The sequence below is a fragment of the Microtus oregoni genome, unplaced genomic scaffold, assembly GCF_018167655.1.
Source record: "Microtus oregoni isolate MIOR12 unplaced genomic scaffold, Mior012 000012F_ref0000307, whole genome shotgun sequence".
NCBI classification, from domain to species: Eukaryota; Metazoa; Chordata; class Mammalia; order Rodentia; family Cricetidae; genus Microtus; species Microtus oregoni.
The window spans coordinates 26117006-26144163 of record NW_024543071.1 but is presented as its reverse complement, the minus strand read 5'-3'; the positions used below and the strand labels follow the sequence as shown (position 1 = coordinate 26144163).

The 27158-nt window shown below is 43.3% G+C and overlaps 2 protein-coding genes across 4 annotated transcripts; one reads left to right on the top strand and one right to left on the bottom strand.

The window, feature by feature from the left end:
* Positions 1-244: 244 nt before the first annotated feature.
* LOC121454573 (interferon-induced protein with tetratricopeptide repeats 2-like) lies at positions 245-27158 on the bottom strand. 3 transcript variants are annotated; one of them, XM_041661980.1, is made up of 3 exons: positions 27042-27158; positions 14682-16500; positions 245-2444 (listed from the first exon to the last, which is right to left on the bottom strand). In XM_041661980.1, the coding sequence occupies exons 2-3, from the start codon at positions 14741-14743 to the stop codon at positions 1037-1039; spliced, it is 1470 nt and encodes a 489-aa protein (XP_041517914.1). In that variant the 5' UTR covers positions 14744-16500; positions 27042-27158; the 3' UTR covers positions 245-1036. The 3 variants fall into 3 exon arrangements, with proteins under 3 accessions (XP_041517914.1, XP_041517915.1, XP_041517916.1); XM_041661981.1 differs by having other exon boundaries at positions 16305-16500; XM_041661982.1 differs by lacking the exons at positions 14682-16500; positions 27042-27158 and adding exons at positions 6759-6905; positions 13062-13116.
* LOC121454575 (interferon-induced protein with tetratricopeptide repeats 1-like) lies at positions 14266-20564 on the top strand. The gene is made up of 2 exons (XM_041661983.1): positions 14266-14376; positions 18274-20564. The coding sequence occupies exons 1-2, from the start codon at positions 14372-14374 to the stop codon at positions 19658-19660; spliced, it is 1392 nt and encodes a 463-aa protein (XP_041517917.1). The 5' UTR covers positions 14266-14371; the 3' UTR covers positions 19661-20564.

Sequence of the window (27158 nt, the reverse complement as noted above, 5' to 3'; positions counted from 1 at the left end):
TGATGATGTGGTCCAGCTATGTCCTATAATCTATCCAGGGTCTTTAACGGGGTTCGTCCCTTGAATTCCTGTCTGGGCTTCCCTCAGCAATAGACTGTAACTTGTTAGCTATATAGACCCTCAAGTTGTTTTAGCCTGTGTTTTGTCCCTGCAACAGGAAGGGAAACAAGGATAAAAGTCAAGATCAAGTGTGTCCCTGTGCAGATATCAGCCATCAAATATAAAAAGAACAGACACTTCAGGCTGCAAAATAATTAATGCCACTCTTTATTAGTAGTACTTAAGTCTAAGACAGTGAGAGTATAGTAAAATTTTTATTCAGCCAGAACACTGCTCAATGTTCTAGCATGTGTTATTTATTAACAAATAAATTCAAATGCTGTCTATTGATGGACTTAAGTGCATACAAAGCTTTTTAATAGTTAAAATAGCAGGGAACATTGTTACAGCTGTTAGAATGTCCAGTTTTCAGAACCTATTAATCTAATATATTTTGATTGCTTAAAAATGTTCATATATACTTATAAGCAAACTAATGCCGATAGAGAAACATTTTCATCCCAGAGGCAGTTGTCAGCCTCACGTTGGGCCAATCGCCTCTCTGCTGCAGCACATCAACCTTAATGTTTAGGCCATTCCAGATCTACCGAGGAAACACCCGTCATCAGTTTCGTGATGTTTTCTGAGTATTTTTCAGAGTTCAAAGAAGTTTTTCTATTCCTTGGTTTGCAACATTTCTAATGGAGGAAAGAATTCTCCCTCCAGTCCCCATGCCATTTCCTACCACCAGGCCTCAGTGACCAAGTTATTCTCCCACCAGTGTCCTTCCTAGCATCTCTAATGCGGGTTCATTATAGCACTGTTGAATAAGGACGTATTCATATGACAGGGACATTTTCCTAATCTTCCTAATAATTCAGGTGCTAACATTTGATAGAAGGGTTCCTGTCCACGAAGTTGTTAATTACATTGAATGGCAACTTGGTAAGGGTTTCAGTTTCCTGCCAGCAGTAGCACTGCAGGCACCCTGTCACCCCTACTCATCCCCATTCTCATGCAAAGATGCTGAAGGAGCAGCCTTCTCAGCATCCAGCCCCCTCTCAGCTTCTTTAGCAGCTTGCTCGCCTTCTTCATTCAACTCCCTAAGAAACTCCAAGATGCACAAGGCCTCAGAATCAAATTCATCTTCAGAAAGTCGCCTTAGGGCAATTCTTTGAAGTTTGTTTATCATCTTTCCTTTAGGCTTCGTCTCCTGCCTTATTTTTACACCCTCCATAAAATGATGGATGGCCTTGTCTTCACACTTCATTTGAAACAACTGGAAATTGCCATACTGTAGGTGGAGCAACTGTTTAAGGCCTGGACTGAGATCCTTCTTGAATTCTTTCTGGAAGTAATAATTGGCTTCTTCATACTTGTTTGTCATGGCATAAAGTCCAGCAAGGTAGCTACAGGAATGTTCAAGAAATTCCTTGATCTCCTCTGCTTTCCTTAAGTGGTCAACCGCCAGTTGTATTAGTTTCTGAAACCTCATTTGATTCCCATTGAATGCAGTCTCTCTTCTATGAACCATTCCAAGCACTTTTGACCTGTAGCAGCACCCAATATGGTAATGTGCATAGGCATTGTTCGGCAGGTATTCTAAAGCCTTTGTAAGCAGCTGTATAGCTCTGTCTGCGTTGTGTGTCTTGTAATAAAACTTGGCTGCACTGAGAAGCACATCTGTCTCACCTGGGGCTTTCCTTATGGCTTCTTCCACTAGTTCCCATGCTTGGTTTTCATCTTCCATCTCAAGCTTCAGTGCCAAGAGGACTTTAAGATAAGAGTTGTTGGGAGAAAGTCTAAGGGCTCCCTTCAGAGAGTCAATGGAGTCCTGCCGTGCTGGCCAGTAGTCCAGACGGTAGCATGCAATGGCCCATCCAGAGGTGAATTCTGGGTTCTTTGGGTCCTTTTCCAGAGCCTTCTCAAAACACACCTTCACTCTCTCATTTTGGTTCTGGGTGCACTTTAAACGGGCCCACCCTTCCTCACAGTCAAGCTCAGGACTCTCGATCCTATAGGGACTGGAAAACTTCTCACAGACCCCTCTCACCTTGTCAAGATAAGCCTGTGCTTTTGAGAATTGGCCCATGTGATAATAAACCCAAGCATAGTTTCCCCAGGTGACCAGACTTCTGATTTCTGCTTGGTCAGGATACTGTTGCTGAATGAAACATTCAGCATCCTCTAAACACTTCAGCGCTGCCTTGTTTTGGCCTCTGAGGTGGTTGACATAGGCCTGGATGTTGCACATCGTGGCTTTACACTCACTGTTCTGAAACTCATCCTTGTTAAACACCCTGTCCTCAAACTCATCCAAGGACTCATCTCCTGTTATCAAGTTCCAGGTGAAATGGCATTTTAGCTGCTGGAGCCTGCTCTCCAAGGATTTCTCTATAGTTGTGCTGTGGGACAGAAAAAAAAAGAAACAGTCATTTGGGAGACAGCACACGTTCACCTGTCAAGGAGTGGGATCTCAGCAAATATTCCTTTCCTTCTAAAGAGAGTTCATCCAAACCTAACCAAGGCACATGCTTCCCTTTCCTTTATTTCAATATTTGGCATATGTCTGAATTACTGCATAAGGAAGTAAGAGTTTGCTCATTTTAGGCAGAAAAACTGACAGAAGGAAGTGAGTCAGTCCTAGATGGCGTTTGGGTTTCCTAGAAAGACTGTTTCTATCAGCTAGCTCCTGCCTTTGTGTTGGAGGGTCTGTGAACCGCAGTACAGCTTCAGTGTTATTCCTGGAGCTTTGTGTTTAGAGATAGTAACTGAATTTCTTCTTACAAAATCCCACCACAATTCTTCACAGACCTTGAAAGAACAATACTCAACTTCATATGGAAAAACGGAAAACCCAGAGTAGTTTCGACAATCCTGTACAAGAATGGTTCGTCCAGAGGCATCACCATCCCTGACTTCAAACTCTACTATAGAGCTATAGTAATAAAAATAGCTTGGTATTGGCATAAAAGCAGACATGTGGAATAATGGAATTGAATCAAAGACCCTGACATTAATCTACATACTTACGAGCACCTGATTTCTGACAAAGAAGTAAATATAGTACAATGGAAAAAGGAAAGCATCTTTAACAAATGGTGCTGGTCTAATTGGATGTCAATATATATTAGATTGCAAATACATCCATATCTATTGCCATGGACAAAACTGAAGTCCAAATGGATCAAGAACCTCAACAAAAATCCAGTTACATTGAACCTGATAGAAGTGGGAAGTAGCCTTGAACTCATTGACACAGGAGACTACTCCCTAAACAAAACATCAGTAGCACAGACACAGAGAGCAAAAGTCAATAAATAGGACTTACTAAAACTGAAAGTCTTCTATAAGGCAAAAGACATGTTAAATAAGACAGTACAACAGCCCATAGAATGGGAAAAGATCTTCATCAACTCCACATCTGAGGGCTGATCTCCAAACTACAAAAAGAACTCAAGAAACTAGATATCAAAATAGAAAATAATTCAATTTAAAAAACAGGGTGATATAGGAAGCCCTTCTGTATATGTGTTGCTTTTATTGGCTAATGAATAAAGAAACTGGCTTGGCCTGATAGGGTAGAACAGAGTGAGGTGGGGAAAACTAAACTGAATGCTGGGAGAAAGGAGGTAGAGTCAAAGAGAAGCCACGGAGTCCTACCAGAGATAGATGCCGGAACTTAATCTGGCAAGCCACAGTCTCGTGGCAAAACATAGATTAATAGAAATGGGTTGAATTAATATGTAAGAGTTAGTCAATAAGAAATTAGAGCTAATGGGCCAAGCAGTGATTTAAATAATACACCTTCTGTGTGATTATTTCAGGGCTGAGCAGTCGGGAACAAACACGTGGCTCTCTTTATAACAATGGGGTACAAAGCTGAACAGAATTCTCAGCAGAAGAATCTCAAATGGCAGAAAAATATTGCACAACATCTTTAGCCATCAGGGAAATACAAATCAAAATGATTCTGAGATACTGTCTTATACCTATCAGAATGGCTAAGATCAAAAATACTGAGGACAGCTTATGTTCGAAAGGATTTGGAGTGAGAGGAACACTCTACTATTGCTGGTGGGAGTGTAAACTTGTACAGCTACTTTGAAAATCAGTATGCCAGTTTCTCAGAAAATTGGAATCAGTCTACCTTAAGACTCAGTAATACCACTTCTGGGCATAGGATACTCAATCATGCCACAAGGATACTTGCTCAACAAAGTTCATAGCAACATTATTTGTAATAGCCAGAGCCTGGAAACAACCTAGATACCCCTCAACTGAAGAATGGATAAAGAAAATGTGGTACATTAACACAATGGAGTATTACTCAAGTGTTAAAAACAATGACATCATAAAATGGAACTAGACAGTATTTTTTTGTAATTGCCAATCTGCCTTTCCATCCCCAGTTCAATTTTTAATATATTTTTAATGTGCTTTCTTTGTTTAGTCTAGCATCTTGAAATTTGACCACATTAGTTGTGTCTTTTATTTAAACATTTTTGCTCTCTTCTGCTGTTGGATTACTCTGTAAAGTATTTATTATTAAAAGGTAGTTACTATCTTTGTTTTGAATTCTTTTTTTTTTTTTTTTGCATCTTGTACTTTGCATTGGGTGCCTTTTCCCCTGCCCTCTTCTTTCTCTGTTTTGTTGCCCTCATTCCTTTCTCATGTGCAGTGTTCCCACTTTCACTTTATGTCACACGTACCCTGGCGCCTCCCTCCCCCTGCCCCGCTCTTTTATATCACATGTGCTCTGGTGCCCTCCTCCTTCCCCCTCTTTTTTATATGACATGTGCTCTGGTACCCTCCCACCGTCTCCTCTCTTTTATATCACATGTGCCCTGGCACCTCCCTCCGCCTTCTCTTTTATATCACATGTGCCCTGGTGCCTCTCCCTGTCCCCTCTCTTTAATATCACAGGTGCTCTAGTACCCTCCCTCCCCTCTGATCTCTTCTCTTTTAATGTCTCTTTTCTGTTTTCTTCTGATGCGGATTCCATTTCTAGTTCCCTGACAGCTACACACATTCATATAATTACACACATGTAAAGCTAAGATTCACAAATTAGAACAAGCAGTGTTCGCCATTCTGAGTCTGGATTTTCTTACTTAATATTTTCTAGTTCTATCCATTTTCCTTCGGATTGTATACTTTCATTTTGTTCTTTAAAAACACATTATAATTAAAATATAACGGTGTCACCTCCCTCTTTCTCTGCTTTTCCTCCAGTTTCATTTGTCTCCTCCCTCAAACTGCTCCCATGCTCTCCACTCTCAAATTAATAGCCTCTTTTTCTTTAAACATTTTGCATATTTTTGGATACATATGCAAAAAAATCTACAAATACAATCTGCTGAGTCCATCTTTTGCTGTTTGTGTGTTTGTGTTTAGGGGCTGAACACTAAGTAACCAGTTAGGTAGCCCATCCCTACGAGAGGCTAGTCCTTAATTATTTTTTAAATGGCAGAATAAAATTTCATTACATGTACCACATCTTTATTATTCATTTATCATTGTTGGACACGTAGGTTGATTCCATTTCCTTGTTTCATGAAGGAAAAAAACATCTTAGTTTGCAATAAACACGGATAATCTGTAATAAGATTAAAGTCCCTTTGGGCATCTGCTCATTCGAACTACTTATATCTTATTTCCAATCATTCTTGAATTTCACACATTTTACCATCATTGGCATATTTCATCTATTAATTGTATTATATATGCTAGCAATGCCTCAAACCTTTATTTCAGAATGAAATGTAGTCTCCATGCCCTTCCCCTGTTTCTTCTTCTTACATTGGTGATGGTTCATTTTGATAGCTTACTAATACTTTCACATTCTTGTTTAATTTCCCTTTGAATTTTATTCTCTCAGATTTATAGTTTATACCAAGGATAGGATGTGTGGCTGCAGGAGAGGCTTATAGGCATTTAGCTCCTTTTCCCCCTCAGGGTACCATTGTGACTCTTAAAGTTTTTTTTCATCTTTTAAGATTCCCTTCAGTCTTACCCAGAGACAGAAAAAGAAATAAGCAGGAAACAAACTAACCCAGCAGAGAAGCCTCTGGAATGTTGTGTATTCTCACTTACTTTTTCCATGCTGTCTGTAAACCAGCTATGTATTGAAATACTACAGTTTCTGACTTGAACAATTGATAGCTAGAAAGCCACATAGAGTGACAAGGGTCATGTTTGATGGTACTGAACCTCTGTGCTACCAGACAGGAGACAGAGCTGAGAGGCAATGACTGAGGGGAGCTCCTTCCTTCCTATGCTCTGTTTAGTTCGCAACCCTTCTGCTTTCTGAGATTAATCCAGCAATTATAAGTAAAATTCAGAAGAGGGGGAAACAGTGTTAGTAGTCTAAGTACATCTTTAACAATAAAGAAATAAAAAAAAAAAAGAACACTGTTATATAATATTCATATTAGATACTCTCAATTTAGTTTTGCAATGGGGGGGGCAGAGAGAGGGAGGGAGGGAGAGAGAGAGAATTCACAAGCACAATCAAACAACCCTCTCTGATGTCAGGTAGATAAGCAGATCTGGAGGAAGCCACGGGGCATCTCTATGACATAATGATAGCTGTAGAGACAGAGATGTGAAAAGTAAAAACAGGACTGGCCTCTCTTGGGACCTTGGCTGCTTAGGATTGGCATCTGTCATCAAGTCTGACTGCATTCTCCTCACCAGCAGAGAAAGGGAGGGCATACCTCATAATTGCTGTGCCTCTCAGCTGTGTTGAAGGGCTCAGAGCGGCTGCAGGCAGCTGCAGACAATCTCGTCCTCTGACTCCTAAGGAAGAGCTACAAACCTTTATATATCACCAGCAGCTGATTTCCTTTCCTGTTTCTCTGCAGCTGACCCCACAGAAGAGAAATAGAAACCAGAAAGTAAAACTGATGTCACCATTTGTGTACAAATGAGTTGAAAGAAAGCCAAGCCTTTCAGGGACTAGCTTTGTGCTGTGAGTCAGGAAGTATTGATGTCTTAGATTTGCAACAGGGAGGGTAATCAACCTGGAGAAGGAAACCTTTAACACAGCATCCAGCCTCATTATTGCCTCACTCTCCTCACCCCTATGACCCACAGGCCACTGTAGGGAGCAGTTTCTGTTCCCCAGGAGCAAGGATTTTTCTCTGCTTCATTCACTAAGCTCCTTTCCTTCAAGGATAAGAGCACACTCTGTGGCCTGGCGGAGACTTGAAATGCAGATGTTGAATGAATGGACACACATTTTGATAGCCACCTACCTACATTTCTAGGCTGTGGCTCCCTGAGGGAAGAGACCCCCTGCCTCTAGAGGCTTTAGTTTCTCCTCTTCTGAACTGGAAACAATACTGCTACCAGATCACCATGGTGATGGGAGGATGAAGTGGGTGAATGAGTGAAATGTTCCAGAATCATGCCTGGCACCTAGGAACTAGTGTAATTAGTAACCAAAATCATTAACTGGAAACGAGAAGGGGCAAACTTTGGATATTTGCTTTTTCAGAGCCCAAAATAGTCTGACATTCCATGACCTGTCATGATCACTAACAATATGGAGGCAAATCATGTTTAGGGCACTCTATGTACCCCTGGCTCCCTTGGGACCCGCCCTCTGGGGCAGCATGTGCATACCCAGGTGTTCAGCAGCTCTCATCTGTGATGAAAGAGAAATGTGCTGGCCTTGCCTTTTCCTTATGTATGCTTGTGTTCTTTAATCTTGGCCGTCTGCTAGTCTTGGTAAAACACAGGTCTGCCTCTGTCCGTGGAAGTGTTTCCAGAGACACTGGCAAATGAGAAAGCAAACAAGACGGAGAAGGCCTAATCTGAATGTCAGTCACATGGCAGAAGGGGGGAAGCTGGCATGAGCACCCATGATGAACCCTACTTGGCTACTTGAATGTTTGTAAAGTGCCCTCTCCCAAGAACACTCCATAAAGACTCACATGAAGACTCTTGTTTTTGAAACTTTGAACACTGACTTCCACCAGGAATGATCCAAGTGCCTTCCAGGCCTCAGTCCTTGAATGGGGTGTCATCACCGGTCCCTCTTTTTCTCAGGCATTCAGCAACTTGGCTTGAGCAGCCACTGTCTTTCTGGGCTCTCTACAGAAGGATATTCTGGAACTGTACGACCTCTGATTATACAGGACCATCTAATACATCCCATAGAATAAACCCTTTGGGAAACTCTGGCCCATATACTACTTTTGAAAAGAGAAGAATTACAGAATATACAGACCCATAGGTCAAAAGGTCATAACACAATTTCTCGACGTGTTTTCTGGGTCACACCAAGACCCACTACTAAAAGTAAATTCTCACTTCTGTCCTCGCTGACAAATCAAAATGTTTAAAATGATTTTCCACATGAACTTCAACAGTTAATGTAGCAGTGAACTAGCTTGGCATCTTTGTCTCCTTCCTCAGAACATACTTTAGTTTGATTAAATGTCTTTCCTGAAAGTCCATGTCCCAAAATCTTGGTTGCCAGATGATGCTACTAATGGGTCCAATGACAGCAATTAGGTCATTGATGGCATGCCTCTGAAAGGAATTTGGGGGTACTAGCCTCTTCCTGTCTCATTCCTTAGGTCCTGGTTACCACGTGACAAGAGCTGCCTCTGCCCTGTTCTCTCCATTGTAATGTGCTTGCTGTAGGCCCAAGTGACCAAGCACAGAAACCTCTAACACCATGAGCCAAGATAAATCTTTTCTCTTTTTATGTTAGTTGCCTCAGGTATTTTGTTATAATTACAGAAATTTAACTAACACAGAAATAAACTCAGCATTATTTCTTTTGCTGTGGTTCAAATGTATCCCCTGGAGTTCCTGTGAGAAACTTGATCCCCATGTGCCAATGTAATGAATGGGGCCCCTCGTGGGTTGTAGGATGCTGAGTCATAGGAGCCAATGACCCAGCATGAATGGACCAATACTGTTACCATGGCAGCAGGTCTCCCTAGGAGAGCAGTTGCTTTTTTCTGACTCTTTCATCCTCTTTGCTTTTCCACCTTGAGATTGCCCACCAGGAAAGTACTTGACACTCCCTCATCTCCTACATTCTGGCTTCTTAACTGTGGGAAAGCAAACTTCTCTTCATTATGCATTACCCACTCCATGGCATTCTGAGAGGAAAAATGAAAGGACTAAGAGTCTTCTTTTTCAAAAATAAAAAAAAAAAGTGTGTTTTGGGGAAAGAGAGAGAGAGAGAGAGAGAGAGAGAAGAATCTAGAAAACAGAGAGAAGGGAAAAGACTGCCCGTGACCAGCACCATGGAAACGGGAGAACAGGAAATAATAGTGGAGACATCAAGATATAACATAGTAAAGGAAGCAATAGAGAGTAAGGGAATAAGAGAGAGAGAGAGCAAATGGCAAGAGTTAGAGGTAGGTAGGTAGGTAGATAGATAGATAGATAGATAGATAGATAGATAGATAGATGAGTACAGTGAGACGAGACGAGCAGAGAATAATGGCAATAGCCAAGTTATAAGAAGGATGAGTAGCTGTCAGGAGGGGAGCCTGTCAGGTGGAAGTTTAGAGTAGAAGAGGGGATGAGAAAGGCAAGGATATTTGCATGAACTTTGAAATTTATAACAGGTGATAACTGTGATAGTGATGGTTTTTAGAGACCAGCATGAGCTTTGATACGCTGATGGTGTTATGGGTAGCCATATGCCCCTCCTATCAGGTGAGGGAAATGACTGCTTTTTGGCAGATAGACACTGGTTTCACAAGTTCCTGAGGAATTCCAATTTTATCTGACTACCAGAAATCCTCCTATAGTCTCTCCACTCCCCTAATGATAGACAATTAAGTTGACCTCATTTCTTGGTTCTAGTGACCAGTGTTGTCTTTAGCATGGAAGGGCAGATGTTTCTTTTTGCCAAAAGAAAGAAAGAAAGAAAGAAAGAAAGAAAGAAAGAAAGAAAGAAAGATTAGGACCAGCAGTAGTAGTGCATGCCTTTAATGCCTGTACTTGGGATGCAGAAGCAGGTAGACCTCTGAGTTAGAGGCCAGCCTCATCTACAAAGTGAGATTCAAGGCAACCAAGGCTACACAAAGAAACCTGTCTCAAAAAGAAAACGAAGAAGAGGAGGAAGAGGAGGAGGAGGAGGAGGAGGAGGAGGAGGAGGAGAAAAGGAAGAGGGGGGAAAAAAGGAGGAGGAGGGGGAGAGGAATAGTGGGGAGAAATAGGGGGTAGAAGAACAGAAGAAAGGAAAGAGGGAAGGAAGAAGGAAAGAGGGAGGAAGGGAGGGAGAGAGGGAGGGAGGAAGGAAGGAAGGAAGGAAGGAAGGAAGGAAAGAAGGAAGATTGAAGGACTCTGTGGTTAAGAGCATTTGCTGCTCTTTCAGAGGACTGAAATTCAGGTCTCAGCACCCAAAATGGGCAGCTCACAGCCTGTAACTCCAGATCCTGGACATCTGGCTCCCTTAATCTGGCCTCACACATATGTGACATATGCACAGACTGTAGTAATAGGGGCGGCGGGGCTGCGTCCCCAGCATCCCGGCTGCCTGCTCGGCTAGCTTATGCCCCGAAATAATTACACAGACACTGTATTCTCTTAAACACTGCTTGGCCCTTTAGCTCTAGCACTTACAGGCTAATTCTCACATCCCGATCAACCCGTCTCTAATAATCTGTGAGAACCGGTCTTACCGGGAAGATTCTAGCCTATTCCCTCCTGGGTCGGAGCTTCATGGCGTGTGTCTGCCCAGGAGCGGGTCATGGCATCTCTCTGAGGTGTCTGCTCCCGAGAGGAGAGCTGTGGAGTCTGACCTCACTTCCTCTTCCTCCCAGCGTTCTGTTCTGTTTACTCCTCCCACCTATCTTCTGACCAATAAAATGGGCCAAGGCAGTTCCTTTATTAGCCAATGACCTTCCTCCATCACACAGACACACATGTACACATAATAAAAAATAAATTAAAAAAAAAACACTGAGGTTTAAAAACAAAACAGCAAGTAGACAGGAGTGGACAGGTGTGGGTACCACCTAACCAAGCTTGGCTTCTCTGGAGGCTTTTCCTAAAATTTGGGGTTTCAGAGATAAAGATTCTAGCTTATCAACTCACTGGGATTCCTCAGAGAAGAACATCTATATCCCGGCCAAAGCTCATAACAATGTATGCTACCTTCAAATAATATAATGATCCAACTCTTTGCCAAGCAAAACACAGAAACAAGAGCGTGTGAGGCTCTGTCCCCTGAGCTTGCACCCTAGCTGATGGAAAGGGGGTGTGGCTGCAGAGTGGAGCGGACTTGCCCTTCTCTTTGCTCACCTCAGCCATGCGCCTCTGGCCTCACTCAGGCCACTTAATGCCTGAGCTTCTGCTCATGTCTATTGCAGACAGGCTGCTCACTCTGGAAATGTCATGGACTAAACACCTCTGAATTAACAGCAAACTCTTTCTCCTCTCCATTAAACATATTGAGCATTTAAGTAGCTATCAAAATCCAGAACTCTGGGGAAATGTTGAGGTTTTCATAGATACTGGATTCCACTTCAAAGAATCATTAAAAAAAATAATAATAATGTAGGTGTTACCTACTGGTCATGGACTGTTGACTGCAGGCAGTCTGTTCCAGAGCCTTCTCCCCATTGGTTCAGGGGAGAGAGCAAGAAGGCCAATCCCTGGGAGGATCAACATAGTAAAAATGGCAATTCTACCAAAGGCAATTTATAGATTCAATGCAATCCCCATCAAGATCCCATCAAAATTCTTCACAGACCTGGAGAAGACAATAATCAACTTTATATGGAAAAACAAAAAACCCAGGATAGCCAAAACAATCCTATACAATAAAGGATCTTCTGGAGGCATTACCATCCCTGACTTCAAACTCTATTACAGAGCTACAGTAATGAAAACAGTGTGGTACTGACATAAAAACAGAGAAGTCGACCAATGGAATCGTATAGAAGACCCGGATTTTATCCCACAAACCTATGATCAACTCATTTTCGATAAAGGAGCTAAAAGTATACAATGGAAGAAAGAAAGCATCTTCAACAAATGGTGCTGGCACAACTGGATGTCAACCTGTAGAAGAATGAAAATAGACCCATATCTATCACCGTGCACAAAACTCAAGTCCAAATGGATTAAAGACCTCAATATCAGCCCGAACACACTGAAAAGGATAGAAGAGAAAGTGGGAAATACCCTACAACAGATGGGCACAGGAGATCGCTTCCTATGTATAACCCCAGAAGCACAGACATTAAGGGCAACATTGAATAAATGGGACCTACTTAAACTGAGAAGCTTCTGTAAAGCAAAGGACATGGTCACTAAGACACAAAGGCAACCTACTAACTGGGAGAAGATCTTCACCAACCCCGCAACAGACAAAGGTCTGATCTACAAAATATATAGAGAACTCAAGAAACTAGACTTTAAAATGCTAATTAACCCAATTAAAAAATGGGGCACTGAACTGGACAGAGAATTCTCAACAGAAGAAGTTCAAATGGCCAAAAGACACTTAAGGTCGTGATCAACTTCCTTAGCAATCAGGGAAATGCAAATCAAAACAACTTTGAGATATCATCTTACACCTGTGAGAATGGCTAAAGTCAAAAACACCAAGGATAACCTTTGCTGGAGAGGCTGTGGAGGAACGGGTACCCTCATCCATTGCTGGTGGGAATGCAATCTTGTGCAACCACTGTGGAAGTCAGTGTTTCGGTTTCTCAGGAAATTCGGGATCAACTTACCCCTGGACCCAGCAATACCACTCTTGGGAATATACCCAAGAGATGCTCTATCAAATGACAAAAGCATTTGTTCAACTATGTTCATAGCAGTATTATTTGTAATAGCCAGAACCTGGAAACAACCTAGATGCCCTTCAATGGAAGAATGGATGAAGAAAGTATGGAATATATACACGCTAGAGTACTACGCTGCGGTAAAAAACAATGACTTCTCGAATTTTGCATGCAAATGGATGGAAATAGAAAACACTATCCTGAGTGAGGTGTCCCAGACCCAAAAAGATGAACATGGGATGTACTCACTCATAATTGGTTTCTAGCCATAAATAAGGACCACGGAGTCTACAATAGGTGAACCTAAAGAAGCTAAGTAAGAAGGTGAACCCAAGGAAAAACATATAGTTATCCTCTTGGCTAAGGGAAGTAGACCAAATTTCCGGGGAGAAAATGGGATCTTGGAGGTGGGGTGGGATGGGGGTAAGGGGAGATGGGGAGAGAAAAGGTAGAAGGGAAGGAGGGGGGACCTGGGGAAACAGGAGAATTGGGATAAAGGAAAGGTGGATAGGGGAGCACGGAACCACAATTCTTAGTTAAGGGAGCCATTTAGGGTGGGCAAGAGACTTGACCCTAGAGGGGCTCCCTAGTGCCCAAGATGAGGTTCCCAGTTAGTTCCTTGGGCAGCTGAGGATTGGGAACCTGAAATGACCCTATCCTAGAGCAATACTGACGAATATCTTGCATATCATCATAGAATCTTCATCTGGTGATGGATAGAGATAGAGACAGAGACCCACACAGGAGCACTGGACTGAGCTCCCAAGGTCCCAAGGAGGAGCAGAAGGAGGGAGAACATGAGCAAAGAATTCAGGACCACGAGGTGTGCATCCACCCACTGAGACAGTGGAGCTGATCTACGGGGAGCTCACCAAGGCCAGCTGAACTGTGATCGAAAAAGCATGGGATAAAACCGGACTCTCTGAACATGGCGAACAATGAGGGCTGATGAGACACCAAGGACAATGGCAGGGGGTTTTGATCCTACTTAATGTGCTTGCTTTGTGGGAGCCTAGCCAGTTTGGATGTTCACCTTCCTAGATATGGATGGAGAGGACCTAGGACTTACCACAGGGCAGGGAACCCGGACTGCTCTGTGGACTGGAGAGGGAGGGGGAGAGGAGTGGGGGGAGGGGGAGAAGGGTGGGAGGAGGGGGAGAAGGGTGGGAGGAGGGGGAGAAGGGTGGGAGGAGGGGAAGGGAAATGGGAGGCTGGGAGGAGGTGGAAACTTGTTTTTTGTTTATGTTTTTTTTTTCTTCTTTTCGCAATAAAAAAAAAAAAAAGAAGGCCAATCCCTGCTTGCTTTGAGCTTCCCTGCGGGGGGGGGGGGGGGGGGGGGGGAGAGCCACAGGCTTTAGTTTCACTTTCCACCTTCAGTTTCGGTTTCCTGCTGGTGGCTGGAGCACTGGAGGACAGCCCACAGAGCTGTTGCCCAGCACAGCCCAGCCGAGAGTCCAGTGGGTGTGAAAGTCCACAGCAGAGCAGAGCATCCAGAAAAGATCCTGAGGAGTCCTGTCCTGGTGAAAGTCCCGAGAACTTCAGCCACCTTCACAGCCACCATGGGGTAAGGATTTCCCTGCTCTGCAGTTTGAATGAACCCAGGACACAGACATTTGCTTGTGACCAAGTTTAACTGAGTCTGCTTATATTCCTTTGCTCTGTCCTCTGGCATCTCTTCCTACTACTGAAAAGGGAAAAGGACACTAATTGTCCTGAGGGTCCTGGGATTTTGTTTAATGAGAGTGCTGTTGGCACCCAGGATGGGTGACAGGAAGCTTGATTTAGTTTTTAAGGCTGTCTCACACATGTGGTTCAAAATACCTAGGGGAGAATTTAGCAGGAACATATCTCATAGAGACAGATGATTACCTATGAGTGCCAGGTGCGTTGTTACCCATCCCAGGTTGGTTTAACCAGTGCACAGAACACATTCTTTTTTAATCTTCCAGGATTAAGAAACAAAAAATATGGAAATACAATTTCTTCTGACAAGAGGTATTTTAGTGCCCCCCCCAACCACAAGAAACTCAGTATACACGGACATATATTATACATGAAACTATATGTACGTATAGTATATATATTCAATACATATGTGATATATATTATTATATATCCAAGAAATACTAGGCACTGAGTGGAGTCTTCTTTATGTGAATGGCTCTGATTTTTTTATGTTTGAAATTGCCTTTTGGGTTTAAAGTGCCAGTCAGTGGAGTTCTTTTTCACAGACTCTAGGACTTCATTGAGCATCTCTTGACTTGGGCAATTACTCTTCTGTCTTTGTACAAAGGATCATCAATAGTATGTGAGGATGCAGGAGACGGAGAACAGCTGTTGTCTGATGAGACAGAATACAGAAATCACAGTGGTAGAAAAGTGTGAATCCCAAGGAACTAGAGGGCAATAAACTGGAGAGGACCAGTCAGGTGACAGTCATGGTCATGGGGTCAATATTCCAATCAATGCCTGGGTCTAGAGTTCCCGTGACTCTAGCAGGTAGCTAGAACTGGTTTGCAAATGAGTGCCTGCAGTGTGAGAAAGGCTGGAGATCTCCAAGTGCACAGGGGAGGTTGGATGCTGAGATCTCCAAGTGCACAGGGGAGGCTGGATGCTGACATCTCCAAGTGCACAGGGGAGGCTGGATGCTGACATCTCCAAGTGCACAGGGGAGGCTGGATGCTGAGATCTCCAAGTGCACAGGGGAGGCTGGATGCTGACATCTCCAACTGCACAGGGGAGGTTGGATGCTGAGATCTCCAAGTGCACAGGGGAGGCTGGATGCTGAGAACTCCAAGTGCACGTGCACAGTGGGATCCAGGTTGCTCTCTGTCCCAGTTGCTCACACAAATGGCCACTGCCTCTGTGCTGCTCAGCTTTCCTGCTGCAAGTGCTTGTGCACAAGTGCATGTGCCTTCCCCTCGGGGCACAGCTCCCCAAAAGAATCCTTGGGGGCCTCCCAGTCAAGGCAGCTTTCCCTGGACAGCTGATGTCCAGTTGTCAGAATGCTCTTAGCTGCCCTGCCAATGTCTTTATTTCCCATAATGTGAGGACAAAATCTCTAACTCCAGCTGTGGGCTGCTGTAGGCAGGGAAAGCAAATTCAAGCAGGATTGAATCAGATGTCCCCGGGGCCATGACTAATTTTCCTACAGAAATCTGTCCATCATTCCTAAGTGCTCTGGAAAGAAGGGATAACCATGCATTAAGTTATTTGGGAGGGAGACAGAGACAAACAGGCAGAGACAGACACAGAGAGAACAGAAATTGCTTATGCTTTTGTCTCTTTCTAGCCTGGCTCATTGAATGTTTCCAGGCATTCCCAGATACACTTTTCAGATATCCAGGTCATTGTGTCCAACATCAATGAACTGGGCCAGGGCCACATGACTAGAAACAGAAATAGAGACATTTCATTACAGCAGTCTGGAATTAGAATGGAAGAGTGAGATGAGGGATAAACCCAAAGAGCACTGGACCACGAAACTCATACCCTTTACATGGCATGAACAAAGAGCACTGTCTCTTCTCCAGGTTGGTACATCATGGACATTTTGAGCATCCTCTGTCCGTTACTTGAAGCCTAGAAAAGGAAGCTCCGCCAGAGTTTCTCTGCAAACAGGTTTCATTGATGGTCGTTGCTGTTGCTCTCTCTTTGGTGCCCAATCTCAAGCCACTCTCCATAAGATCTGAAATGTCATAAGAAAGGAGGGGGGAAGCATCACAATTGCTTCCCTAGGAGATTTAAAATAATGCAGGGCAGATTACTCAGTGGGTAAAGGTCTTGCCAATCAAGCATGAGGATTGCAACCCCAGTGCTGTTACTGAGAGAAGAACAAGAAACCACTGTCTGTCCTTCCCAAAAAACAAGCAGGTGAAGCCGAGTGTAAAATGCTGTCCTCTGACCTTCATATGCATGCCTTGGCTATAGGACACCTTGCACACACACACACACAAACAGACACACACACACACCACACATGCATGCATGCACAATGTAAATGTCACATGAAAAGAAGTACTGAGGAAACAATTTTGGCCAAACATCACGTCATTTCAATCATCGTCCTTGTCCTATTCCATGTACTAGATGGTCCTCAAGTCAATAATGTTCAGGGAACTTCTGCATTTAAAACTTGTGTGATGCAGAAGAAATAGGATTTGAGCTAGAGAAAAGGTTTGTAGACTAAGGTGACTTTAATCCAGGACCCACTGAGCCAACGCTCACAGTCACACAAAGCTTCCATTGAGTCAGTGGTACTATGTTCTGCACTTCCAGTCTGCAGAACTGATGCTAATGGACCACAGAAGGGGATTTCAGAAAGATTCACTGTGGGATTATTAGTGGGAACTTCACTGAAAGAAGAAGACAAGGTTTCTATAGTTCAGTGGTTTTCAACCTCTGGGTCATGCTCTATCTGGGGTCACAGATGGAGCATGACCCCAGATTTACATTATGATTCATAACAGTAGCAAAATTACAGTTATAAGCTGGCAACAAAACTATTTTATGGTTGGGGGTCACTACAAGATGAGGAACTGTAAAAAATGGTTGCAGCATTAGGAAGGTTAGAAAACACTATGGTTTAGCAGAAGTGGAACCTGGAAGAGGAGGCCATCAATAGTGCCTAGTGTAACCTTCATAGCATTTATAGATGGAGGCATGGGGTACAGGTGAGCTAACCTGATTCATGAGGTATCTAGATGACTATTTCCACTGGCCTACTTTGATGACTGTCTGTTTCCATTAACTCAGCCTTTTGGGCAGGATGCTAGTTTGCTCTATTATGGGTAATACAAGATAGCACACCTGTATTCTACTATTTTTGGCATTGTAGATGTCAAATGAAAAGATGACCTAATGTAATAAAAACTCAGAAGTCAGAAATTGAGATAAAAACCTGAAAGATCTCAAGAAAACTGAGTAATTGACTGACCCTCTCTCCACCTTTTCCAGACTCTCAAGCCCTGAAAACTCCCCCCAAACCTCCAAAGGTTGGAAGTGTTTTTTCCAGTCCTCTCGAGCCAAACTGCAATGACTTTTCCTCAATATGGAGTGTTGAACCCTATTTAGGTCAGTTCAGGTGGCAGGCACTTGTGCACATTGTCCTCAAAGACATGAGAAAAAGGGGATAGTTTTGTAGAGTTTTACACCATAGACAGGAGTCTGACACGTACGCTCGTGTGTCTATACTTGTGTAACCATGTCCAGTTTCAACAGAAAGGAGTAACTTGCAGCCTAAGTCTGTAAGTACACGTACATAGACGTGCATGGACAAGGAGTCTCTGGCAGTTCTCATAAATGGACCTGAGAGATTGATGTGAAAAAATAGCAAGAAATTCTAAAGAAACAAAATGTCACACTTCCAGGAAATAAGCAAGAATGTTGTAAAATGTGTTTTCCGTGGTGTCAGTTTCTGGCCGTGTCTCACATAACCAATCATCCTGCTTCCTTCTCACAGAGAGAATGCTGGTGCTGATCATGTCAAGGAGAATCTCCTTCAGCTGAGCTGTCACTTCACGTGGAGCTTGCTGTTTGAAGACGCTGACATACCTGATTTGGAAATGAGAATATCAGAGCAGCTCGAGTTCCTAGACATCGAGGGGCCAGTGGGGATGCACAACCTCCTGGCCTACGTGAGACACCTGAAAGGCCAGCATGAGGGAGCCCTGAAGAGCCTGAGAGAAGCAGAAGCCTTGGCCAGGAGAGAGGAGTTGGGCAAAAGAAGCGTGGTGACCTGGGGCAACTGTGCCTGGGTGCATTACCACATGGGCAGCTTGGCAGAAGCCCAGAGCTACCTGGACAAGGTGGAGAATACTTGTAAGGAATTTGCAAGTCCCTTCCGCTACAGGATGGAGTGTGCCGAGGTGCACTGTGAGGAAGGCTGGGCCTTGCTGAAGTGTGGAGGACGGAATTATAGACGAGCCATGGCCTGCTTTGCAAAAGCTCTGGAAGCTGATTCTGACAACCCCGAATACAGCATTGGCTATGCTATAGCCACCTATCGTGAATACTTCGATGACAATAAAATGTCTCTGGAACCCCTAAGGAAGGCTGTCAGGTTAAATCCAGCAAATCCATATATTAAAGTTTATCTTGCCCTGAAACTTCAGGACATAGGAGAAACACATGAAGCAGAAGGACACATTGAAGAAGCCCTCAGCAGCACATCCTGTCAAACCTATGTCTTTCGTTATGCAGCTAAGTATTACCGAAGGAAAGGCTGCATAGACAAAGCTCTCCAACTCCTACACAAGGCCTTGCAGACATCACCTGAGTCTGGCTACCTACATTACCAAACTGGGCTCTGTTACAAGAAACAAATGATCCAACTGAAAACATCCAGAACCAAACATCCCAGTAGGCAGAGCAATATGAAGAAAATGGCACAACGGGCCATTTCTGAATTTCAGAAGACTGCGGAACTGAGGCCCATGTTTGAGATGGCTTACGTTTGCATGGCTGAAACGCAGGCAGAAATTCACCAATATGAAGAAGCTGAGGCAAATTTCCAGATAGCGCTGAACATGCAGAACCTTGTGGGTCACATAGTGCAGGACATTCATTTCTGCTATGGCCGTTACCAGCAATATCATCAGAAATCAGAAGACAAGGCGATCACCCACTACTTAAAAGGTCTAAAAATAGAGGAAACATCCTATGCCCAGAGGAAACTACTCACAGCTTTGAAGACAGTAGCTAACAAACGGGTTCAGCAGAATGTTCGACCTGTGGAGAGCACCAGCCTTCTTGGGTTAGTCCACAAGCTGAAAGGGAACATGACCGAGGCCCAGCTGTACTATGAGCAGGCTCTGAGGCTCACTGGGGAGATGAACCCTGAGTTCTGAATGCAGCTCAGCTCTGTGAAGATAATGTACTCATCACTGAGATTCCATCCCTCCTAACTGACTGCTTTCCTCAGAACTGCAATCTTGCTGGAATTCAAGTACCTAAATGCATTGGCTCCTGCCACCTCTTCCTCACCCTTGTGGTCCTGTCTAGAAGGAACTTCCATTCCCACTACATCTGCTCACTTAATGGCCGGGACTAACTCCTGCTGTTCTCAATGCTTCAAGCCCTGTCACAAACCTTTTTCTTTATGTCTGTGCTGTGAGAAAGTCTTCATCATCTGCCTGCCAGTGTACTGGACAAAGAAGTCTTCTCCAATCAGGATTTATTTTAGGTCGTCAGAAACTCTTACTATAGTACAACCTCAGAGCAAAAGAGATGAGCGAAGGAGAGAGTTTGAAAGCAGAGGAGGTCTCGCAGCCCTAGGCATTTAGAAGAACCAAGAAGACTTTCAGCTTATTGGGGAAATACAAGGAAAGTCCTTTTTAGGTGGCATAGCCTGAAAATTATATAAATACCTTCATTCAATAGTTGTATGCTAAAAATATTGTTAAAGCAAATGCAATAACAAATTTGTTATATTTTGTTGATGACATTCTAAAAGATGCGATTGTCTATTTGCATAGTATCTTGGATATCTTTTATTCTCAGCTTGATACTTGTTGGAGTCATCTGGAAAGAACTGTCTCCATCAGGATGACATGGGCATATTGTACGATTTTGTCTTGATTGTGAGTGGTTTCATCCCTAGGCATGTGGTCCTGGTCTGTATAAGATATCTAACTGTACTAATAAGTAAACCAGCAGGCAGAATTCTTCCATGATTTCTATTCAATTTCTGCCTTGACTTCTTCCCCTGAGTTTCTTCAGTGATGGATTGTGATCTTTAAGTCAAATAAACATTTTTCCCCAAGTTGTTTTTGGATGTGGTGTTCATCACAGCAATAGAACACATAAGGTCATGAAACAGCAACAGCAATGAATGGAATGATAGCAGCCAAGGAGAAAAAGAAGATATATGCATATAAACACTGCCCGGTGGTTGAGTGTGTGTGCATGTGTGTGTGTGTGTGCGTGTGCATATGTGTGTGAAAATGAGAGCTAATTGTTTACTTCCATATGTCATGAATTGCAAGGGTGATTAATGTCACCATTATCCCTAAGGGTTGGCATTTATGAATGCCAGAATCTGATGCTAGGGACAGGCTTATCTGGGTCATTCACCCAACACCTGAGAAACGCACAGCTGAAAACTGTTTTCAGATTTACACACGATAAGGCAAGAACATGTTTATTAAGTACAAGCATAGGAAATAACTCGTGTACTCCCAGAAGGCTCATGTCACGGTTGACTACTAAGTCTACAAATGAAGTGGGAGAGATACCATGGTAGAAGGAAGGGAGAGAGGGTGGGTCCTGAAAACGTTACTAACCAGCCAGTCTGAGAAGATAGCACACCTCTCTTTCTAGGACCGTTTTCCTCTTGCTCCAAGGGAAACTTCTGCATGATTTCTCAAAGAAAGATACTCAGGTTAAAGAGGGAGGCCCCTCGTGTTTCTGTTTCAAACAGGATTATTTTGAAGGGTGAGTATCTTCTCTCCTTCACATAGATCCGCAGAACTGAGGTCTTCAGCAGGATCCGAAGACATTAGTAATAAAAGGTGTCTGCTCATAGTGAAGTGGCTGATGGCTGATGTTTTGTATAGTTTATAAGCTGGATTTCCAGCCATCTCCCTTTCCTTTGAGAATTTTTCCATAACGTGTAACTAGGAGGAGCTTAGGATGGGTGAGCTTGCGTGTTCCTGGCTAACATTAGTGTAGAGTTAAAGACTGTGTTCCTGGCTAACAGTGTAGAGTTAATCTATAGAGCACAGATATCAGGGGACACTGAATCCTTAAGGAATGAAGCCTTAGTCTTACAAGGAGGAATTTCTGAGAATGGGGCCTCCATGGTAGGAAGGCTTATTAATATTTTGAATCATATATAACCTTTAAAAAAAAGCCAGGATCTTAGCTGGACAGTGGTGGAGCATGCCTTTAACCCTAGCACTCAGGAAGCAGAGGAAGGTGCATCTCTGTGAGTTCAAGGCCAGCCTGATCTTTCAGAATGAGTTCCAGGATAGTCAGGGCTACACACAGAGAAACACTGTCTTGAAAAAGACAAAACAAAATCGAAAACAGGGTCTTGCTATGTAGCTTGGGTTAGCCTTAAACTTGCATTCCTGCCTCAGCCTCCAGAGTCCTGGGTTAAAGGAAAGGAAGGGATGTAAAGACATACATGTCTTGCTTCATACACAGTCCACATTTTGTTTTAGTATTTACTGTGTGTGTGTGCATGCACACATATGAGCATTCCATGACATGCATGTGGAGGTCAGAAGACAATTTTCAATTGGCTGTTATCTTCCACCCTGTAAGGACAGAGTCTCTCATTTTATGCTGCTAGGAAGTATAACCCAGGATAAATTCCCTACAAGTTTCAGGCCACATCTGCTTTTCCTTACTCCCATCTTGCTTTAGGACCACTGAGGTTACAGATCTGTGCCACTATACCTAGCTCTTGGGCTTTCACAGCTATTTTTTTTAAAGATTTATTTATTTATTAAGTATACAGTGGTCTGCCTGTATATGTCCCTGAAGGCAAAAAGAGGGCACCAGATCATAGATGGTTGTGAGCTACCATGTGGTTGCTGGGAATTGAACTCAGGACCTTTGTAAATGCAGCCAGTGCCCTTCACCTCTGAACCATCTCTCTAACCCCCAAAGCTATGTTTTTAGCCCCCACCACTGTGCCACCCACACCAGGGAGCACCTCTTTCCTCATACTTATTAGGAGTAGTTTCAGCTGTTTGGGGTTTCATTTGCTCTTCTTTCTCCCCTCAGAGTATAATCTGTCCTTTGTTATCCAGATTCACAGAATTGGGTGGAGGAGACTTTTAATCTTTTGGGCTAAGTCCCAGAGTAAATACTGCACTTACGAGTCACTTACAGTTTGGACCAGAGAAAAACATAGAAACTGGAGCCAACAGAAGAACATTGTATATGTATATGGAAGTAAAACCATGAAAAAGTAAATGAAATTTAGTACTATTTCTCTGTGAGGAAAAGCAATACAGCACTGAAGCCTTTGTGCCTTAATCCTGCCACACACACACACATGCACACACACGCACGCACACACACACTTACTTTATTTTTAAAGATTTATTCATTTTTATTTTATGTATCTAGGTGCTTGCCTGCATGTACATACGTGGACCACACATGCTCTTGGTGTCTGCAAAGCCCTAAAGAGGACATCAGCTCCCCTGAGACTGGAGTTACAGAGGGTTGTGAGCTACCATGTGGGTGCTAGGAACTGAACGCTGGTCCTCTGCACTCAAGCAGCAAGCACTCTTAACCACTGAGTCATGCCCCTAGACCTCAAGCAGCATCTTTTAAATCGTGAAACCCACTCACAGGTTTCTGAAGCATGAATTATTGCCGGATGCCTAGACAATATCACTCATAACCTCGAAGTCCTGAAAGAATCGGTATTCATCTAAATCGGCTTCATTTTGTTTGGTTTTGTTTTTTCCCTTTGATTTGTATTTGATGTGGACGAATATTTTGCCTGCAAGTAAGAACGTCTGTGTAGCACATTATGTGCAGTATCCATGGAGCCAAAAGAGGAGGTCAGCGTCCCTGGGGGTGGAGTGACAGACAGCTGGGAGCTGCCATGGAGATGCTGAAAATCAAACCCTGGTCCTGTTGAAGAGCAACCACTGCTGAGCCGTTTCTCCAGTTCCTAAATCAAGTTTTTTTTTTTGCTTGTTTGTTAATTAGTTAATTAATTAATTTATTTTACATCTCAGCCTCAGTTTCAAGGTTTTATTTGGAAGTCCTGGAGGTATTATAGGATGACTGTCAGGGCCAAATTAAATCACTATTTAAAATTTTTGTAAAACCAGCTAGGTGGGTGCCCTTCTGAGTTTCCCGCTATAATATTATTTCAAATGTGTAGTCCTATGTGGTGTCTTTAGTTCAATATGCATAAGTAGTAAGTTTCTAGTCCTTCCTAGCATGCTTTTTACCCTGAGTTCAGGTTTTACTTTATAAAATTTTGAAGACAGTTATTCTTAAATTTGTTGCTTTCTTCCCACAGTGGATTATTTATAACTGTAAAGAATGTTCTGGAAGAGCCTGCTAATCTTATTGTCCTGAGGAAAGGGTTTAGCAATCATTTAGTTTGCCTGGGAGGGGTTTGCCATGCAAAGACAGCTGCATTTTAAAGTGGTATCGCCTGGCTGACATTGCAAACACTAATGAAAGGACCCATCTTGTGGTCCCCACAAAAATCCTGAAGGAAATTTAAATGGGTTGGACCAAAACTGTAGGAGCCCCAAGGCCTCCCTAGTCCTAATCCAAGCTTTCTTCCATCCCTAACATTTCTTTTATTGAGAACTTCCCATTGTTTGGGGAGGGTAAAGATAATCTGCTTGGTCAGTTTTTCTGGAGAGATATAAACATCTACTCATGTCAAATAAGGCACTATCATCAGAGCCAAGAATCTATTTAGAGAGCTGTTGAGGTTACTGGGGTACCTACAGGAATGTGAGTGACTCAAAGGAACACCCCAGCATGGAGGACAACTCACCAAAGTTGCTTCTGTGGGCCTGCCTGCATCATTTGCCATCAGCACCACTGGGGCACTTATGTAACCTCAGAGGCAGGCCTCTCCAATCTCCAAGCACTCCGAGTTGCTTCTGAGTCTTCTGAATGCCCCTCCTTTGTCTATGGGAAACTACAAAGCATGGCTGTCCGTCTAAAGGCCATCTTCCTGAGGGTGCACTCAGTTTTACCTGATCCATACTCACCTTTTGCCTGGGCCTTCTTCCTTTCCTTCCAGGTGCCAGGGCAAAGGACGCCACCAGCATTTGATTTCTGGCTTTCAGCATTGCTCTTTGTTGTGAAAAAACTTATGTATGGCAGCTACTAGTTTAAAGAAGCTCATTCTTTCTGGGGTGAGCATCAATTGTCATCATCTCTTTCATTTATCTGGGGTAGTTTGCCCTAACAGTCATATTTATCATATTTTAATCATATGGTCTTCCTGGCTCTACAGCTATACAATAGGGGTAAGCTTGGTAAGATTTCTCTCTACAATCGAGAGTCTCAATAGGCATCTTTCAAGACCTCTTCTACTTCATTAAGATTTTTGTTTGGGGAGTCTCACGATCCCACCAGAATAAATAGGGTAACCATTTAGTGGAGCTTTCCCATCTGCTTTATTTGGGTCCGATTTTGTGTCATCATCTCCCTCCTATCCAGACTTTCTATGAGGAAATGAAGAAAAGGTATTGCTTGGCCTCCAAACCATCAGAGGACTCAACGATCTTCCCATAGCACCATAATGTATCATAAAAGAATACACTTAAGGAAATTCCTTAATCTTTTTCTCTTACAATAAAAATATAATTAAACATGCTGGAATAATTAAGTCAACCTTTCTCAAACCCCAAGGCATATTACGGCCAGGCTACAATGCCACAAAATATTATCTATTTATTGGCCACAATAAATCAGACTGTTTTCCTAGACTTAGTACCAGGGGACCCCCCACTAAGAAAAGATAACACATTCCCCAATTTGACAAGTTGAAAAAAAATCACAACCACATAGAATGCATTAGTTATTTTGGTGCCCCGATAACAAAACACCTGCCAGGAGCAACTTGAGGGAGGAAGGGTTTATTTTGGATCAGAGGGAAGAGTCCCTCCTGACGGGACTGGTATGATGTGACCTCAAGGGGTGGCAAACAGAAACACAGAGACAGAGGCTATGATCAGTGACTCCTAGACTAATCAGGCTACCCAACTTCCCAAAACAGTTCCACCAACTGGGAGGGAACAGGGCGATCAAATATGTGATCCAGTCAGAAGTATTTCACAAGCAAGCCAACACACAGGCTAAATGTACTCAAGAAAGGGAAGATAAATAACAGTCTCTCTCTCTCTCTCTCTCTCTCTCTCTCTCTCTCTCTCTCTCTCTCTCTCACACACACACACACACACACACACAGCAGAAACAGAAGTCTGGCCGCAAATTTTAAGGTAAAAGTCCTATAATTATTCCATCTCCTAGAACATTATCTAAAATATTCAAGCCATTACTTGTCTTCTCTTGGAGTAGGTCCCTATGCGGAGTGGGGAAAGGGGTGCTAGACAGTACGTTTGGAGGGAACACGGTTCCTACCCTTTCCCATAGCTCTTTCTTAGCCCACCACTTAGATCACACTGAGAGGGTGTGATCGCCTCCAGCAATGTAGGACTAGAGAGTACTAAGGAAGGGAAGAGCTGTGAATTTCCTGCGAATTTTTGCCGAACAATGACTCTGTAAAATAGAAAACAGATCTTGGGTGGCAGGGACAGCTAGTCCTTAGGGGAAACAGCAGGCAAGAGCAAAATAAAAATCCCACTGAGAATTGGAGCTCATGGGAAATGGCTCATGTAAGATTTCACTAAGGCCGAAAAACTCTCCATTCTCTATGAGAATAATGAGACTCTGGGGCTCACCTCGCTGCTCCTTGGGAACCTTAGCTCTGACGACACAAAGCCACGTTCGAGGGGAGGCTTGCCTCAATTCACGGAGCAAACGTGCACGCGTCTTCACTCTTTGGAAAGGACACACGGAGGAGTGTTCTTATCACCCTAGATAGCATTAGCTTTTGGTTTGGCTCAGTGGCGTAGCTACTGTGGAACCTTAGTCGCTGGCTAATCTAAGCAAACTAAAAACCAAAAACCAGCTGGCGTGTATAAGCCAGCTGAAAAAATGTGTCATGAGTGGAACCAAGTGATTCCGCCCATTGGTAAATTTGCAAGAAAATTAGTATTTATTTGTCCAAACTCATTCTTCCATTCCTTTCATTTAGGTTCTTATCAGAGTGGTACTTCAAATATTATAAGGCTTTTCAAATTCTCCCTTGATTACACTGGGTTTGGCTTTCAAACACCGCAGTAAATTCCGTCGCTCACTATACCTCATCTTCTAAAAGTCCTACCATCTCTTAGCATCACCACTATAGGGACCAAGCTTTTAATAATGCAAATCTCTGGGGTTCCACACTCAAACTGTATCCGAACCATAGCACCTACCAATCAATGGGCTGTGGCAGACACAGCTTTATACGTATTTTGTCCTCAGCCAGACCAAATGTGGGAATCACCTCCACTAAGAAGTCCCTGCTGAAGGGACTAAGTGATCCCTAATATTCCCCAACTCCACCCTTTCACATGTGCTCTCCTTGAATCTTAAAATTAGCCTGTGATCTGATTTCATTACCCTTTTTCCCCCACCCCCACCTCCCCCCACCCCGTCCGTATTTTGCCTCCTATCTCTTACCTGTGCTGTGCATACTCATATTTTCAATTCGGAAAATAAGCGAGGAGGATATTTCTTAAAGCCATGATTCTCCACGCTGCAGAGGGCTTCAGCAAGTCCGGGCTTCTGAGATTGGAG

Coding starts and splice junctions, on each gene's coding strand:
- LOC121454573 (XM_041661980.1), bottom strand. CDS start 14,743: ATGTGTTCTGTGCACTGGTTAAACCAACCTGGGATGGGTAACAACGCA. Junction 2,445..14,681: donor AACGCACCTGGCACTCATAG/GTAATCATCTGT, acceptor TCTGTCCCACAG/CACAACTATAGAGAAATCCT.